Source organism: Leucopleurus acutus (assembly GCF_964270905.1).
Source record: "Leucopleurus acutus genome assembly, chromosome: 4".
Taxonomy (NCBI): domain Eukaryota; kingdom Metazoa; phylum Chordata; class Mammalia; order Artiodactyla; family Delphinidae; genus Leucopleurus; species Leucopleurus acutus.
In genome coordinates, this window is record NC_139146.1 from 83,643,638 (window position 1) to 83,663,053 (window position 19,416).

At 32.9% G+C, this 19,416-nt stretch overlaps 1 protein-coding gene across 10 annotated transcripts in view; it reads right to left on the reverse strand.

Moving 5' to 3' along the window:
• EPHA5 (EPH receptor A5) overlaps positions 1-19,416 on the reverse strand; it is a gene marked incomplete at both ends in the record, with an annotated part of 326,480 nt that overhangs the window by 38,295 nt on the left and 268,769 nt on the right. For 5 of the 10 annotated variants that reach the window (XM_082837947.1, XM_082837945.1, XM_082837953.1 and 2 more), the window contains 4 exons: positions 3,111-3,296; positions 4,012-4,137; positions 7,368-7,435; positions 16,372-16,437. In XM_082837947.1, the coding sequence (XP_082694073.1) occupies positions 3,111-3,296; positions 4,012-4,137; positions 7,368-7,435; positions 16,372-16,437 (446 nt within the window). The remainder of the gene's footprint in view (positions 1-3,110; positions 3,297-4,011; positions 4,138-7,367; positions 7,436-16,371; positions 16,438-19,416) is intronic. The other 5 variants (XM_082837949.1, XM_082837948.1, XM_082837946.1 and 2 more) reach the window with 1 other exon arrangement.

A 19,416-nucleotide genomic window follows, 5' to 3' on the forward strand; every position in this document is an offset into this window, starting at 1 on the left:
GTTTAGTTGTCTTATATTGCTCAGTCAGGACCCATTCACATAAAACAAATTCTGTAATAAATTAGAGATCTATAAAAGTAGGTGACTACTGGCTCTAATAATTTTGGGATCTTGTCTCCTAATATCTGATATTATTTGATGAATTCACCTAAACAGATTAAACTAAATACTACTATAACTACCTGCAATTTTGTTCACACACACACAAATATATCTTAATTTAATCTGCATAAAAGTTTTATAAGGCAGGTATGATTTTTTTCTTTTTTGTGACATTGAGGCTCAGAGTGCTTAACTAAAGTGACCATAGATTGGTTTTAGGTTTAAGTGTAATGGGTTTACCTAAATATTTAGGACATAATCTGTTTCTTCAAGGAGCAGACTTTTTTTTTCTTCATGGAGCAGACTTTTTTAGCTAGGGAGCTAAAAATATATGCAGAGGAGACAAAATTAAATGAAAATTTGAATAAGAGTTTTGGACAAAGGAGGGAACATTACTGACAGTTGCAAAAATCCTTATACAGGTACAGTGTTCGAAAGAAGGAGCGATTATTTCAGGGCTAAGTGATGAGGAATTATTTCATGGAGATGATAGAATTTGAATAAGATTTTGAAGGGATTGAAATGGTAGTTAAGTTTCAGAGGAAGAGGCAATGTAGGCAGGGCAACATATCAATTAAAATGGATTAGGAATGAAATGGATATAGAGGAGTTCAGAGCACAGGAAGAGAAATAAATGGGAAAGTAATAACCATGTGTTTATTAATTACCTACTCTGTGTCATGCCCATTTAAACTTTACCTGTATTAATTCATGTCACCTTCACAACATCACTGAGGCATTCTTACCCCATGTCATTAGCGAGGAAACTAAGGTTCTGAATGTATAACCAACTTGTGCAAAGTCACATAGTAGTTTATGGCAGAAGCAAAATGAAAATTGGTGGCTAGAGCCATAGCCCATGTTCTTGACCATTATGCAGTACTGTTTTCCATGATCATAATAGTGATCTGACACTCTTCTACACATTACAGCTTAACTCATTACAGGATGGATTGGCTGTCTACATATAGGCATTAGTTTTACATATACCCTGGGTAAGAGGAACTCATGGTCCTAGTTTATTTGAGGAAGTGAAACTTAGCAGTCATATTATGGATGAAAAGAAGACATGAAATATATCAAATATTTTGCATCCTATTATTACTATGACTACCATTAAGAAGTACGTTTTATATTAGATAATACCTTTCCAGCATAGGAAATAATTTTACTCAATCACTGTTATAATTCTTGTTCCCATAGTATCTAGTCCAGCACATGCTATCACTAATGTCCTTTCAAAGTCCTTCCCCTCAGATAGAGTATAGTCCCGTTCAAATTCTGATTTCATTTTATTGTACCTGTGACCATGTCCCTCACATCATATTCTCACTTAAAATATTCCTCCCCATTCATCATAGGGCATGATTTTGTAAAATATTTTAATTTATTTTATTCCTTCAAAAAAATATATATTTTCTTTGTCTCTCACCTGCGTTGTGTCCCTACCTCTTACCTATTTTTAGGCATGTACTCAACTGGGGGAAAGAAACACATCTAAGTTTTTTTTTTTCCTTAATAGATCTTTATTGGAGTATAATTGCTTCACAGTACTGTGTTGGTTTCTGTTGTACAACAAAGTGAATCAGCCATATACATACATATGGGCAGAGGATCTAAATAGACATTTCACCAAAGAAGACATACAGATGGCTAAGAGGTACATGAAAAGTAACACATCCAAGTTTGAAGAAACCCACATGGCTGCAGGTAATTTTATTCCTATGTTACATTCCTCTATGGGCATTCTTACTGGAGATGTGTATCTCTTTGAGACATGGAGAAAAACAATCTCCCAGCAATACAGGCTGATTCAAAAGTTCTGCCAATCATCAACATGATAATTTTAGCTAAGGTATTTTTCTTCTGTGTTCTCATCTGTGACCTACTGTGAATGAATCATGATTTGGGAATTAACTGGTTATAAACCAGTAATTTTTTTGGTGGTTGTTTCTTTTGTTCCTCTTTATTGGGAAAAAGTTTTTATTGTTGTTGTTTTTGTTTTGTTTTCCATATTTAAAAGCTAAATGGCATAAATGGATATCCAATAAATTTAAATTACTTCATCGGTTGAGAACATTTATTGAACATACATTGCTGCTATGCACATTTGGCAATATATAACTTAAAACTTGATTAACAGCAAATGGAAGTTGAACCAGTGCTTGAAAAAAGTCTAAAGCGTGTTCCTTGCCAAATGTTTCAGACGATTTTACAAAGTGGTATGAAGTGTATGAGGTATAAAGGAAGGAAAAAGATACATAGGAATGGCAAAGAAAAAATGGATTAAAAGAAAATAAAGGCCTCAGTTATGTGTCACATAAATACTTTATTGAGTGACTGAAGAATTATTTGAAATCCTTATATTGGGAAGCTCAAAACATAACCACATTTACAAGACACTAACAAGAATCTGAGAGATGTGAAATTCCAGACATATCTGAGTAAAAACAGGATTTCCTTTAACAAAATAATTAGTCTCAAGGAACTTTCCCAGTCTTCTGAGGCAATTGCTTTCCTTAGAACTATTAAAATATCTCAATGAAAAAAATCAATAAAAGAAATACATCTGGCTATAAAAAAAAACCACTTAAAAGGTGGTCGGCATCTATGGTTACAGTAATCCTATTAAATGCTAAACTTCAATGCCTCAATCAAAACTTTGAAGTTAATATTTCATTAGGATAAAAAGTGAAAGAGCCAAGAGGAAAAAAAATTGATACTTTTACTGCTCCTTTTATCTGGATACATTTTCTCTGGTGCTGAATTCATAGTAAGTGAGGTGAGTTAACACAAATATTTCAAATAATAAATAGAAATTCGGGTTCACTGAAGATCAGCTTTGACAAGAATCTACTAAAATATAGGACAAATACTATTAATATTAGGGAAATTGTTAATCACATTATGGCCAGTTTTCTCTTTAGCCTGAAATTAATAATAATCTAATAGAAGAAATTCAGATATTTATGATCACACACACATGCATAATTTGCCATTGTACTTACTTTTGGTCACAACACCTTCTAAGTGAATGATGTTAGGATGGTCAAACTGCCCCATGATACTTGCTTCACCCAGGAAATCTCTGCGTTGCTTTTCAGTATAGCCTACTTTAAGGGTTTTAATTGCCACAGTTAATTCTCTTTTTCCTGGAAGTTTCAAACGTCCGCTACAAACTTCACCAAATTCACCTTGTGATAAAGATATAGAAAACACAGAAACTCATTACAAATCCCTACTCTAACAGTAGTCTAAAGTTCTCTTAGAATAATAAGCTTTAGATAAAACAGAGTTGAAAGGGAGTCAAACTTCCTTATCTATGTTAAATTAATGGTGCATTGGGAAAAATCATTTACAGGTGATCGTAAGACACATTGGGGGCTATTAGTTTCATCACTCTCACCTACAGAAACCTTAATGGAAACATTAGAAAGAAATTAAAAGCAACTGACTGAAAATCACTTCCTTCTTCCTTGTTTTCTACTCTAGCAGTGACACTAATGAGAAAAGAAAAAAGAAAAGGGCCATAGCAGGACAAAAAGGAAACAGTCTTAAGGAAGAGATGATTCATAAGTAGAATAATTGGGTGCTTGAATTTTGTAAATACTTTTGGGTATTAAAAATTATATATATTATATATGAAATATAATAAACAGTAGATGGTGCAAAACACTATGTTTGAATATACATTTTTGCTGGTTTGTTTTTTTTCATAAACCAAACATTTGTTGGTTTAAGTATGAGCTAGGCAGAAGGTAATATTAAAATATGGTCAATTATATACCACCTTGAAAGCAAGTCAATTACAAAGGATTAAAAACATTCTGAGTTAGATCAGGACATTGATATATTACATGTTATAATATAAACACAAGTTAAAAGTCCGAGTTAAACACACCGTCTTACCGGCTCCAATAACTCTTTCAATGGTGATGCATGAAGCTTCTATCTCCTTGGCGAATTCATGGACAGCTTGATTGGGATCCTCATAGGTGTGTGGATCAATATAAGTTCTTACTCCTGGCAGTTTAACTGTAAAAATAAATGGGCATTACAATCGAAGTGCTTGTGATGGATGAGTGAAATTATAAACGTTATTAATGTACAACTATGGCTTAAATCCCCAATTCCTAGAAGTGACAGAGCTGCAAGGACAGACCCTCTCCTGAATTATAGGAGTCATTTGTACAGCTCTCAGTTTTATAATTTTAGAAATCTGGATTGTTGGCATGCACAAGAAGAAGTGCATATGTGATGACGTATTTGAATAAGGACATCTTTCAACACTAATGTTCAGGAGTCAGTCTCTGAGGCAAACTAAGACACTTTTGTTTACTAAACTGGACAATGAAATACTACTGGTTTAGTTGTTGGTTTGTTTTCTTATGCTTTCCTTAAAATCTCATCACGGATGATTAGTTTAGGTTTTACAAAAATAATTTAAAATAACTTTTCTGGTGCTTTGGTCCTATAAGACTGACAAAGAAGTCAAGAAGAAAAGAGAAATTCACTCTACTGTTGCTGCAGGGCATTATGCAAGTCTCTTATGCTCTATGAGCCTCAGTTTCATCACATTTTAAAGGCTACCAATATTACCCTCACAGTATTTTTTGATGATAAATAACATTAAATAAGATAGTACTGTGAAAATGGACTCAAAAATGCTTTGCAGCATGAATTATGGCTTTCATGATTTTGACTTTCATGGTCATGGCAGACTGACAAAAACAAAAAACCTTCTTTTTGTCATTTACTTGGCAAATCAACTCGCACTGTACTGTTTATTAAAAAATGAACATATTAAAATAATAATAAAATTAGAACCCATTTAGGCAGATTTGTTTTTAAATTTTTTATTATTGGAAAATTTTAGTTACTCAAAGGTAGAAAGAATTGTTTAATGCGTCTCCATGTACCCAGTTTAAAACTGTTATCAATTCATTAGATAGACATTTAGTTAATGATTTTGGAGGAAGGGATTTTGTAAATTTCTTAGACTTAATTTGTCCCATCCTCTTTTTCTTTAGAAGTTTATAATCAGTATGAACAATAATATCAGAAAATCATATTTCCTATAGTAGTTCTCACTACGTTAATCACATCTGAGAAAAAAGGGCAAAAGTCTTAGGAACTTTTCATTCTGGGTTATTTGGTAAAAGGATTATAAAATAAACACCTTGATTTTATAAAGAGCAGAACCTCAAACTATCTGCTACTCATGCTTGTGATTAATAGTTCGTCTAGCTTCAGAGTTTTAAAAAACATTTTGGCATGGGAGGTGACTGAAACCCATACCAGGACTGACTTGTAGGGTCATCAGCTCTCTGCTTTGACTGTGATATGGTTGGAATGGGGCTAAAGTCTCCATGTTTCTTGGTGTTTCTATTTTATTTATCTTCCACCCTTGTTCTGTGGGTTCTTTATCTTGAAGGACACAGATAACAGGCCACGGAGTCTAATATGTTTGCTTGAACAGCCTTTTGGCAGTTTTCAACTTAGTTTTCTGGGAAGACCAGAAAAAAGCCCACCAGTGATCCGGATTGAGGTGGGCATCCTAGCTACGAGACTGTGAACGTTTGGGTGGGTTTCTTCCCTTTGGGGTTTCTGTTTCAGTAAAATGAGGCTTTTTGGTATAGTGATATAGTGGAGAAAATACAGCCTTTAGAGTAGAAGAGACCAGTAAAAAAGACCAGTGTTTGAATTTCCTCTCCATGGTTTTTATATTTCTCACCTGTAAAATGGGTTGTTTCAAGAAAAAAGTTATTTTAAAGCACCGAGGGCAGTGGCTGGCACATAGCCAAGTGCTCAATATATTGTGGCTACTCTTATGATCAAAATGAGGAAGCTGCAAGCAGAAAAATAGGCAAGGGAAATGGATAGGTAATTCACTCACTAAGAAATATAACTGGCCAGGAAGCGTATACTCAACCTCACTTGTACCACTGTTTTTGCTCATCAAATTGACAAACATAAAAATATACATAATATCCATTGGTGAAAGTTTAAGCAAATGGGCATTCTCCTATACTGTTCATAAAGCCTCTTCTGAGGTAGTTTTGGTAATATCTATCAAATTTTAAATGCATTGCTCTTTTTTTTAAAAAATTAATTTTATTTATTTTTGGCTGTGTTGGGTCTTCGTTGTTGAGCAGGCTTTCTCTAGTTGCGGCGAGCGAGGGCTACTCTTCATTGCTGTGCGGAGGCTTCTCACTACGGCGGCCTCTCCTGCTGCGGAGCACGGGCTCCAGGCGCACGGGCCTCAGTAATTGTGGCACGTGGGCTCGGTAGTTGTGGCTCGTGGACTCCAGAGCGCAGGCTCAGTAGTTGTGGCACACAGGCCCAGTTGCTCCGCGGCATGTGGGATCCTCCCGGACCAGGGCCCGAACCCGCGTCCCCTGCATTGGCAGGCGGATTCTCAACCACTGAGCCACCAGGGAAGCCCCTGCATTGCTTTTTAACTCAGCAATTTTGTTTCTAGGTATCTGTTATATATAAATATACACATGAGTATACAAACATTTATTGAACTATTGTTTTTAATAGAGAGAACTGGAACAATATATTATAGAACATTGTAGTATGATCCTATTTATGTTAAGAAAGATAACTGAGTGTGTGTATTTTATAAATGTATAAAAAGAGGTCTGGGAGGATATACTTCATAAGATTACTTTTAGGGAACGGAGTAAGATTAAGGGATAAAGAGAAATTTTTACTTTATATTCTTTATTCTTCCCATTTAGGCAGATTTTTAAAGCTCATTATTAAAACTTGATTTTCTGCATTTCTTAAAAGTGTAGTCTTTTTCAAGTCATTTGAACCAAGGTTGCTGCTACAGGATGTCCTCAGGGAAATTCCTACCAAAATGTTAGAAAAAGAAGAAGAAATTTATTCATTTAATCTGGTGGTGTTATTTAATGACATATTTCTACTGACTGTTGCTAGGAATTAGAACTGGCCTGGAAATTTGGTTCGAAATATAATAGCTTTTTATATTAAGCAAAAAGTTTTTATTTTAATGATTGTAATGAAAGTATGCTTTAAAGAATTGAAAAAGCCATCCAGCTGTTGCCTAGGGTCAGCAGGCAACACCACAAGCCCATACACTTTAGAGGAATGTAACAAAACACTTACACTTTACACTTTTTATCCCAATATTTTTGGTCAGTTATTACAAATCTCTAGCCTGAAAAGAAGCCAAAATAACAATAAAGTGTCCCCTACTTTGTTTTATCTTGATTTTTTTTTTACAGTTTGCTTACTGTGCCCATTATGAAAATGCATCTTTTCCTCTTCTGGATCTTGTTTTGCTTTGCTGTAACCACACCGCCTGGAACAGAGTAAGCTACGATTAGTCACATCTCCAAGTGGTGAATCACATCCAGCCCAGAAGCAAGCAACACAGTTGAAATGATTGCAACCTTAAGTGATTTTCACACCAGCAGTATGAAATAACACCAATACTCTTTTGTATGAATCGAATTTCCCCAGCTAGTATCCCTCACTCTTGCCCAGATTTCACTGAGAAGTCTGAAGCTCTCCAAACCTATTTTTAAACATGACTTCACCATATACCATACACCAGACATTTCTCTGTTCCCTTTTTCTTTTACTGTTTTTTTTGCCACCTCAGAGGCCCCTGCCTTTTCTCAGGATGAACTGTCCCAAATATGTCTCTGATTCAAAAGTCTCTTCCTTTCAGCGCCTTACTTCATTATTCTGTTTTATTTATTTCTCTTGTTTTGGAGTCTTTAGTGTCTCCACTGGTTTCCTGTCAATCTATCCATTTCCATCAATTTAATGAATACATCTATCCCTCTGGTTTTATTCTTTTGAGAGTTATACTGTTATTCCCTGTGGGTTTAATTTCTAGGAATATTCCGCTGGCATTCAAACTCAATAGATCTGAAAAAGAAAAGAGTATCTTTTTCTTGACTTTCAATCTTGATCTGCTGCCTTCTTTTCCTCTTAATAACATTTTCATGGCTTTGGTACCTTAAGATCAAAGCCCTGTTCTCGTGTACCTCACAACAAATTAGTTGCCAAATCCCAAGCATTATATAACATAAAAGTCTTACAATCCACCTCTTCCATTTCACTAGCTCTACCTCTTCTTCAATTAAGGTCTTGCTGTTTTTCATTTGGGTTACTATCAGTGCCTCTGAACTGATGCCCCTGCATTCTATAACTGCTTTCCTAAACTATACTAGACATGGCTGTAGCCAAATTGCCATAAGTAAGGTACTTTTCTATTGGGTTAGCTCTCTTCTGCAAAGTCTTCAATAAAATAATAAGGTAAAGATTCCTAAACGAAGCCCCAATGCACATTTCCCACATCATCTCTGAGATATTTCTCCATGCTTCCGTATGTTCCTATATACTGGTTCCTGCACTTAGGATGCTCTTCTTAACAATTTCCAATTATCAAAGTCCAGTTCAAGTGTTGCCTTCTTCACATTTGTTTTTTTTTTTTCCCCTAAAACCCTGGATTAATGCAATCTTGCCCCCTCTGAACTCAGTAGCTTTCTGTATCCCTCTCATGGTGTGACTGCCATTCTACAATGCAACATAGTCATTTGAGAATGTTTTTTGGCTCTCTTGCTATTGTTGTTAGTTTCTTAAATGGCAGCAACTCCCATTCATCTATAAATTTCTGAAGTGACCTGGCACCTGGCTCAGAGTTGGCCCCAGAAATATTCGTCACATTGATGAATGAATAAATGAATGAGTGGATGATATTCTGGTTAAGTCTACATAAGGACAAGTGTTTGGAGAGAGAATACGCTGATGAATACTAAGGTACGTGAATAACCATATAACATTAAAACAGCTGACCAAAATAAAATATTTAAATTACTTTTAGTGAAACTCTAAGGAAGTGAATTTATTATTCACAAGCTCTTATAACAAAATTGAGTTTATTAAAAACAAAATTTCATTTACTTCTGCATAAAGAAAATACAGCCAAAGTGTCAGATTGACAAAATATTTTCATTACAAAGTTGACTGAAAACTACTATATGATATAAATGAAGTGGCCAATTGACATGCACTGAGGACTGTTCCTTGGTTTTATATTCTAAAATGTTTCTTAAATATGTGTATATTTTTATATAAAAATGAAATCTATTTTATTCTCTATCTTTCTTAGTGTATAATTACATATATTATACAACATAGATAACAAAACCTTTCCTTGTGCCATTTTTGAAAAATATGCAATTATCTTAATTTTATCGTGTTAAAGAACTGGCAGTTTATTAGTAAAGTACAGCTAGGAAAATTTAAGTAAACTTGAAGTAATATACTTAATACATATAGTGTTCTTGGGTGAGGAAAATTACACAATGAGGAACTGGTGGCTTTTCAAATTTTATTCATAACATGTAGATGCATTTGTCACTTAAGAGCCCTTAAGACATCTTGAATCACCTCACCACAGTGAAATGGAGAGAAAAAAATGAACACATGATATCATCCTGAAATAATAGTTGGTCTATTCAAGCTGACATTTAAGATATTTTAATACATTGTTCATATTTTTTAGATATTACATTATTCTTTCAATCTTTAATGTATGTGCCTCTAGAGAGAAGTTATTGATACTGTTTATTTTTTTTACCAATGTTCTAAATACAATTGTGTGAAATCATCCTGAGATTTATGTTATTTAAATAATACTGACAAAAAACTTTGTTAGAGGAATTCTAAAGATACCTCAAAAGTATACAAGTTCTTGCAGTTTACATTAGAAAACAAACATCCATTCCAACTTTAACTCTCCTACCTTCAAAAAAAAAAATCAAGCTTTGAAACTTATATCCTCAAATAGTCTTTATCATTAAATAAGCTTCATGGATATTTAAATTGCATGCAAATGCCTCATATGAAAATGGAAATAAAACTTTGGATCTCATCTAAAAAATGATTTGGGAATACCATGGTGAGGAGTTGTTAACATTTTAATACCTAGGGTGAGAGTCAAGAGGGCAATAAGAAGGAGTTATTTTTGACTACAGGCATCTCAAGACTTCTATAACATAATACAGCTGCATGTCACATTAACATAAAAAATTAAGTTCTGGAACACCCCAAAGCAACATTAAAACAAACCTCAACAAGATACAGCAAGTAGAAGTGCAGCTGGCAGAGATTGGCACTCAAGCAGTGGTTCAGCCTTTCTAACAAAGCATTGCAGGGAGCCTGTTCATTCAGTATCATCTTCTGTACCTTGTCCAGATGCAACATTTTAACTCAGCATACACTAGAGTCAATAAATATGCCATTCTGTACATCAATTACAACTCCTATCTTCTAGAACCGATTTTTTTTCAAATGGAAAAGAAACAGTTTCTTCATTTTGCTTCAGTCACAATTTTAATGAACTTTGATATCATTTTACTAAAAACAACTGTAGTGCAAGTAGAGGAATCATCTTCTAGCCATTTATACTTATTTTCTTCTAGAAAACAATGTTATTTTATTTTTTAGTAGTAGAGGTGTGCATGAGAAATCATATTAAGTGTAAGCATAATTCATCTTCATAAATGAATGTTTATTAAAAGGTATGAGAGTGATGCTTCCTATATAAGTGACTCCATGGGTAATTTAGAAATCAATCTATTTTCCCCCATTTCTATCCTAAGGATTTAAATAACACAGCCTTGATAATATTAATGCTGATCTTAAAAACTTGGCCCAAGCCACATCTAAATTTGAATATTTGAAATTTCTGTAAGACATGAAATAGTAAACAATAATCTTTATGAACGGATGGATGTGCCAATGAGTAATGTAGTTCTTGGATGTAAATTAAAGATTTGATAATAAATTAGTGGTATGAATGTCAAGCCCTCCAGAGTATCAAGTGAAGCACAGAATCAGAACTTTACTAAATGACACCATTATGGACAATGAGAAAAGAAGAGTGAATGAAAGAGCAAAAGGAGATTGTAGATCCTTACTCCACAATAACCTCCACAAAATCTGATTTTTCCATTGCTTTAGCCTATGGAAATAAACACTGAATAAACACTTCTTTCCCCTTAATTCTAAATAAGGTGGGGAGGGGGGAATGGTGAAAGAAGGAATGTTTTTGCATTTTGATGTCTTTGAAAGAGTGAGCATATACAGTGCCTGGCTCAGAAATGGACAAGCCTATAACTGTTCCTCTATTATCCAGATGGATTAAGAGATGCTTTATCATACTTTAAAGCAAAAATATTCAAACGGCAACGCTGGGGCAAACATTAGAGTCAATATGTGTTGCTTATGGAAAAGAAAAGTTCCTTGTATTGTAGCCTCTTTTAAAAACACATTTCTCCATATATGCACACTCTCTTGTTCTGACATAACGACCTCAACCACTGCATAATGTTGTGTTTAAGAATTTTATGCTGGAATCTTGAAAAAAATAAGTTACAGTTTTTTTGGGAAATAGTTTGACCTTTTCACTTCAAGAGCCTCTACAACTGTAAAGTAGTTTGAATAAAACCTCAGTTAACTCAGCCCCCATAAAATAAAGAAGCATATGAAGATTAGCTTATTAAAATATCTAATAAATACTGAAAATAGATTGTTTTATTTTACAGGACCACATTCTTCAATAAGAATGTGAGTGCAAATGCAGAAAAATGGGACATTGTATATATAGGCTGTCTTGCTAGCATTTGTATACTAGGGTACTGGATTTTGAGTTCCTTACAGAGAGATGTAAGTTACACAAAAAATGCAACTGATTTATTATTATTTACTGAAAATTCTCAGACATACTTCTCAAAGAAAATGTACATGTTTTTGAAAACATGCCTTCCTTGGATAGGGGAATGGAGTGATGACTATACCACACAAAATGAGGGCACAGCTCGCTGTGTTCCCATCTCACATTCTTCCAAGGATACTAACCACCCTATGATTAATGGCAATGTGAGAAGCTAGCTTATTTCTTATTTTATGCCTTATATATCATTTTTAATTTCTATATTATAAAAGACAAAGAAAAAAAAACCCTTAGAAATAATACTTCCAAAATAATGTAGTACATATGAATTTGTAAAGTTTTTCATTAATAACCTCTTCAAATCCTTTTAGAATTAGCAATAAGAGAAAGACTTGAATAAATTGGAATACTTCAGAAAACTCAAAGATGAATTATAGACTCTTCATTATTGAGTTAAAATTTAATTACCTTAGAATTTTGATATAAAAACACATTTCATAAAGTATGACATGTAAGTATTGTGTCTCCCTGTTTTCAACAAATTTTGTTCTAATGTGAGAGTAGGTAATTTCCTACTAATTTTTAAAATAGTTCATGGATGTGACCATTGGATTTCTCAATTAGAGTAGTCCCACTTAATATCGCCTATGGTCTGAGGTTCCACAGGTATTACAAAAAAGGATTTGGGAGCAGTTCATAGCAAGCCCTCAGTTGGAATTTAATATATTATCTCTCTATATTGTGGGCAAGCCTCATATCTGACTGCCAACAGCACTTTAAATGGCGGTCTAGAATTATAAGGATGATTTTATTCTCTATGTCTTTTTCCTAACTCTATAAAATGGAATAACACTTCCACATACCTCCCCGACAGAAATCTGTTGAAGCTGAGTGAAATAATCTGTTAAGTATGTAAAAATAAAACTTTGCTTACTTCAAATTTCAAGAAACTTTCAGTTAATGAATTAACTTTCAGTTAGTTCATTGAAAAATTAAGGTAATAATTAATGTTTCAATGTAATCCACAATCATTTTGTTCAGAGAAATATGTTTTGTTTTTGTTTTATTCTCTGAATTATGAGAGAAGTTAGAGTTTTTCCCTTGTGCTTCCGATTTTAAATAGTATTTAAAATAAATAATAATAATTTCTAAAAAAATGAGGTTGATTTTCTAAAAATCACAGAGTAGGTAAATGAACAAAATAAGAATTTAATATCTCTATTTTCAGAATAGTGAACTCCACTTTACTTGCCACATGAATCCCTCAGAAGAAGTAGTAAGGGATATAAAAACACTGGAAAGCTTGACAACTGATGAATGAAGGAATAATCTAACATATGTTTGAATTTAAGAAATGCAAGGAAAAGCTACTTTGGGACTATGGGAAATTTCAGAAGAACTTATAATAAACATTATGTTATAAATATATATTGGTTCCTGTAAGCACAAACAAAAATGAATATCAAGGGGTAAATAGTAATGTCATTTTAGAAATTGCACGTATTTATATCTTATTTACATTGAAGACAATCAATTCAACACTGGATGCTTGTAAAAATGGATGGGGTGAGGGTGGGAGGAATGAAAAAATGACTAGAGTCTCAAGCCAGCTGTGATGGTATGAAGTCAAAGATCACAGATAAAAAAACACCCCTGCTAAAAATGTAGGCCATCTTGGGGATAGGGTGCCTAAAATCTAAGCATCTGGGTTTCATTAAGACATATTACAGAAATATCTTCCATCACTGGGTAGATTTCCATCAAAGCAAGAAGAATATTTTTAAAATTAACATTATGTATATCTGTAAAGATTTCACAACAAAGTAGGCAACTAGAGTGATGAAAAATAATTTGAGATCAAAGATAACAACATGTAATTACCAATTTCATCTTATAAATAGCACACCAGGCATTTGAAAAATAATGGAGTATGGTTTCCTGGCGGGAACTTTGAGAGTAAAACTCAGAACTCCATAGCCCTACAGAAGATTTAATGTAGTTGAATTGCAGAACAAAAGATCTAGATCAATGGTTTTGAAATTATATTTTTCGGACCCTGAGATTTCCACAAGGTATATTAAGGTACTTCTAAAAGCCAGTATATTTACAATGGGCAATTTTAATGTATATGTGTTGCATTATATTAAGGTCAAAACCAATCACACATATTCATGAGTGGTCTTTCAAGAAATGAAAAACTATGATATTCCAAAATCTCAAAATGTCTATCTAACCTCTGCTCTGTAATTTTAAATATGTCTGTTCACAAATGATCAGAGAATGTTCCTTAGAAATTATTTATGTGGTAATTGACAAATGCTGATATGATTATACATACAAAATTAGGTGACAAGATTTTAGGTCAGGATTTCTTAGTATTTTACTGATTATAGTAGGAAAATTCTCAGCCCTTAATTTCCACTACCTAAGTTTTTTTTTTTTCCTCCCCAATGCTTTAATCTAAGCAAATAGTATCTTTAACTGAAACCTCATATTGACTAGAAATTGTAAAATGGAAGTTGAGAAAGCAGAGCAATAAAAACATATTTAGCTTCCATTCTTCCCAACTAATAATTTTGAACAACTTTCTTGCTGTCTAATTTATGTAAGCTCAATTAAAGTTTGTTTCTTTTGCTTTATTTTATTTTGTTTTACTAAGAATGCATTAAAAAAATTCTGGCTTTTCCATAAATCTTTGCACACAAATTGTTAACATTTTATTGGGTACCTAAGCACATTTGTGGCTCAATAATTTGTTTATTGTGTATACACACACACACACACACAAATACACATGCACACACACAAACACACTCATTGAATAATTGCTGACATTATTTGAAGAAAGATGTTAAAAAAATTGTTTTCTTAGGTTTCCTGGTATATGATTTGTGAAGAAAATGTTCCATCTTCCCTCTTTTCCTCTTTTCTTTTATTTCTTCAGTTCATAAACTCCCTGAAGTCAACTACACAGTAGAAAGAGATACCATTTTTTCTTTTAAAAATCAAGCAATTTAGATCCAGCTAAAGTTAGTTTTCATCAATACTTTCTAAGTCACGGCTTTATAAATGTTCATACACCCATATCTTTGAGGTTTAGTTCAAGGTATGTCTGGATGTCATTTTTCTTTTCTTTCAAGATGTAAATTCTGCTTATTCTGCTTCAGTGATTTATCTCTTATAATAACCAAATTTGAGAATCAAGTAGAATGAGCAATTCAGTGACCATTTTTAAGGTTTTCTATGGAGCAGTAAAAAAATAAAGTCACAGTTTCAAGCCATTTATATTATACTTCAGCCTTTGCCAGGTCTCAGGGCGGTTTTGTTTTTGTTTTTAGTCTGTCACTGAAGCTCTAGGCTCATACAAGAATTTCCTAAGGTAAATAATTCAGAACAAATCTGTACTTTCATATTAACTTAAAAAAATTTTCAAATATAAAAATTTCAAAAGATTGAGTAAAAAGATCAACAAATCTTATTAATCTGTGTTTGTTTACACTCTCTTGTTCTCAGAAGATCATTGGTATCAATTCCACCACTTCTCACATCTATGCATTCATGCACTCTCATTCACACCACAGTTTTTGGAATCAACAAAAATTAATTTACACCTAGAGAACATAAGTAACAATTTTAAATGACCCAAGGCAGCCCTATAATTCTCTAAAATGCATTTCATCTCTTTTCTTGGCAAATTTTGACTACAAATAACAGCTCAATATAGTAGTAGAGGGATTTAGACTCCTTAATCTAGACAGAAATTATCTGGAATATTTCATTTTTTTACAAGGTAGCTCACTACTGTGTAGGAGAGTTCCTCTAAATCTGTGAAGAGTGTTCTTTGGTCTTATGTTCTAGCCTATAGTTTCATAGCTATAACCCAGATATATTTAGGATTTGCATTTGTAAATAATTAAGAATATCCCATTTGGACACTGATCCCAAAAATGTGCATATTTTTTACTTAATTGGTATCAACTTAGGAATATCACTTCTAATATCTGATGTAATTCAAGCTTAAAACTATTAAGTAAACCATTTAAAATTAACTGTGGTTCTGTTCTCCAATGCCACATATATCCACAATGATTATGAAAACAGAAGATCCTACTTAGGTTATGGTCATTCCATGGGTCTGGGAGACAGAAAAGGTGATTCACTTTGACAGAAGTGGCATTCTACTTCCACGTATGATATGGTTTCACTCTTGATGGAACAACAAAAACAGTGACATGTTAAATGTAAAACAGATGTTACGATCTTACAACTTCCTGCTTTAAATCAGGACCACAGTAAAAGCCTTGGAAGAGAAGTATGAATGCATGACTTAGGGGTGATATGCTATATGCATATTTTATTTGAAAGTATCCATTGTGAAATCACTTAAGATTCTTTTTTGGGACTCAGTTTCAGTCTACTCTTCTGTTAAAGCGTAACTTGAATACTAACTATTAAAATGTACACAAATGAAAAAAAAAAGGAATGCTGACGATAATACATATAGGTGGGACAGCACATAGGAGTGAAAGCAGGAGGGGAACACTAACCATATTAGGCTTGGATGGGCAACAGCGCACAGGGAAGAAGCCCTTCCACAGCCACAATCGCAGCAACTGAAAAGCAAACAAGAGAGCCCAAGATAAGGAAGAGATCCCACTCCCTCGATATAGCTATAAAGACACTACGAATTTAGACAGGTGTCTGCTTTGCTTTTCAAAAGCAAAAACTCCTAAATGCACACAATTAATTTTCCCACAATGCTTTTCAAATTAAGAAGTATTTTATGGGTTTAAGAAATACAGAGCTGTATTAAATAGTTATTTTTATTTTACTTAAAAAGCTTATTTGGTAGGAAATATAATGAGCCAATGTATTTGATTATCCAATTAAAACAGACATACAAATAAAAATGTAAGCATTTGAATATTTCCTCAGAAATTCCTGCAAAATTTTACTCAGAAGACGTTCTAAATAGCACAGTAAATAAATGTTTTGCATAGAGCTTAAAAATTTAGGATGGAGAATAATGCCTTGCTCATTTGACCCACTGATTTCTTATAGCAGTGGCATCATTTATCACAGACTATTGAAAATGTTATGCTTACATGACTTCTCCAATCATTTGTGGAAAGCTGCCAATTTAACTTTAAATTTTCCGATTTTAAAAATGCATCTCCATAATATATTTGCAGAGCTATTGTTATATTTTTTAAAAAACAACCTATATATAATACATGCACTTTTCTGGATACTGCAAGATTCAATATTCTTTTAAATTTTCCACATATTCATAGTAAAAATCCAGAAAATACCAAGTAAATTGTTTAATATAATGTACTTTATTGCTAGAAACCAAGTAAACTAATGGCAGAATATAACATAGAAATTATTTAGTGCTTCAATGCATTCACTTTCCAGTATAGTTTATAAATTGCATTTAGAGTGATTTCAGGAGAACTGTGGGATAAGCTCAGTAACAGTACCACACACCAGCAGGCCAAGACTTTTATCTAAACTCTGTCTATTTTGAACTTTAATTACTAAAAAATGTACCTAGTCTATTTTATATCAAATAAGGAGAAGAAAATACAATATAAACATCCAATATATTTGGGAATGCTAATGAAGGTAGACAAGTATTTCCAAATTAAATTCCAATGGATCTTTTTCAAGGAAAGATAGGCAATGTTCCATATATTTTCTTTGGAGTATTGACAATGCTTTAATTTTTCCACTACTAAGTATCTGAGAATTTGGCTGTCACTAAAATGGCAACTGTGACATTTATTTCCAGATAGACTATTTGTATTTTAAAGACTATGCCAAATAATTATTTTCACTGTAGAGATATTGAAAGTCAAAGTTACAGTATATCAAATTGTTAAAATACTTATAAGAGTAGATAAAGTATCTATAAAAACCTTTGGCAAATCTTGATATATTTCCTTATAATTACATTTTTTTCATTAATGCCTTAATTACTAATATCTTAGATATGTTAACTTTTCTACTGCTATCAGCACTCAGATTTGGGGTTGGTAAACTATGGCCCATTGGCCAAATCTAGCATACCACTTATTTTTGTAAGTACAGTGCTATTGGAACATGGCCACACTCGTTATTTATTGTTTATGGAGTCTTTTGTGCTGTTGCGGCAGACTTAGGTAGTTGTAACAGAGAATGTGTAGCCCGAAAAGCCTAAAACATTTACTATCTGGCACTTTAAAGAAAGTTTGCCCTCCTCTTTTTTTAGACTATTAGTTTTGTGAGATGAGGATGATTCCTTGACCTTTTTTTCCATCACAGTTTAAACATAATTAATGACACATAAGTAGTTTCACTGTAATTGGTATTACCTAATGGCACAATTATCTCAATTTACTGATAGCTATTAATATGGAAAGTTTGCATAGATGTGTTAATTTTGAATAGCACAGTTCCAACTCAATAAATAATAAATAAATGATAATAGATTGTTGACAAATGTATACAACTGTTTTTCAGCAGTTAAAAAAAGATGATGTCATCTCCTAATAAAGTACAAACATCCTTCTATTTGAGTGTGCACAGCTTATAAACGCATGTAGAATTGTGCATAGGAAATCAAGAACTGCACTGTGATTGGCCATTACCTATAAGGATTTGTTTAATGCTTGATCAGTGTTCTAAGACTCAAAAAATACACTAATGATTCCAAAAATAATAACATTTTATTCAGTCCTTTTTATTTGAAAAAATATAATAAGGCTTTTGTCTTACAAATTAGTACATATACACGCACATACACACACACATACAATTCACTATAACACCAAATCTACAAATTTTAGTTCTGAAGAATTTAACTCACCTTACCTATCATTAGATGTCAAATTTATAGTTTTTAAAAAGTTTAGTCAAAAAATCTGAAATCTTATAAAATCAAACACTCCTACTTTTTCTGAGTCATTGCTTTAGATTTGGTACTGATGCTTTCTTTGACTTGTTTTAAGATGGTATAAATAAATACCCTGGGTAACTTAGTTAACTTCTTTGTGTTTCAGTTGACAGCCATAAAATAGGGATAATAATGGATTCTATCTCATAGGTTTTGTGAAAATAAAGTGAGAGAATATATGTATTCACTTAGATCAGTGTCTGGCACTGATGTGCCTGGGAGAAAAGTGGTAGCTATTATTCTTAGTAATACCATAATAAAAGTGATAGAATAGATTCTCATTATTTCAGAGAAATTTATTTTTTCATGATCCATATAATATTACCATACTAAGTATTTCCATTTATAACACAACTAAATATCTAATTACTTTCAGACCAATTCATATAAATACAGATGGCCAATGTAAGTTAAAAAATCATTTCCACAAAATACATTTTCTTGGGGTTTAGTGATCAGAGCATACTGTTCATTAATATGTCATTGAGAAAATTAAAACTGAAGCTCCTTTTCTGTGAATGTCTGAAGTGGAATAGTAATCCCCCAAATTACTCTTTTTAAATTAACTCCAAGGATGCTGTCACAATAACACTTAGACACCAGATGGTATAAAGAACATGTTCTTTCCTTAATCAATAAATACTCAAAGTACAGG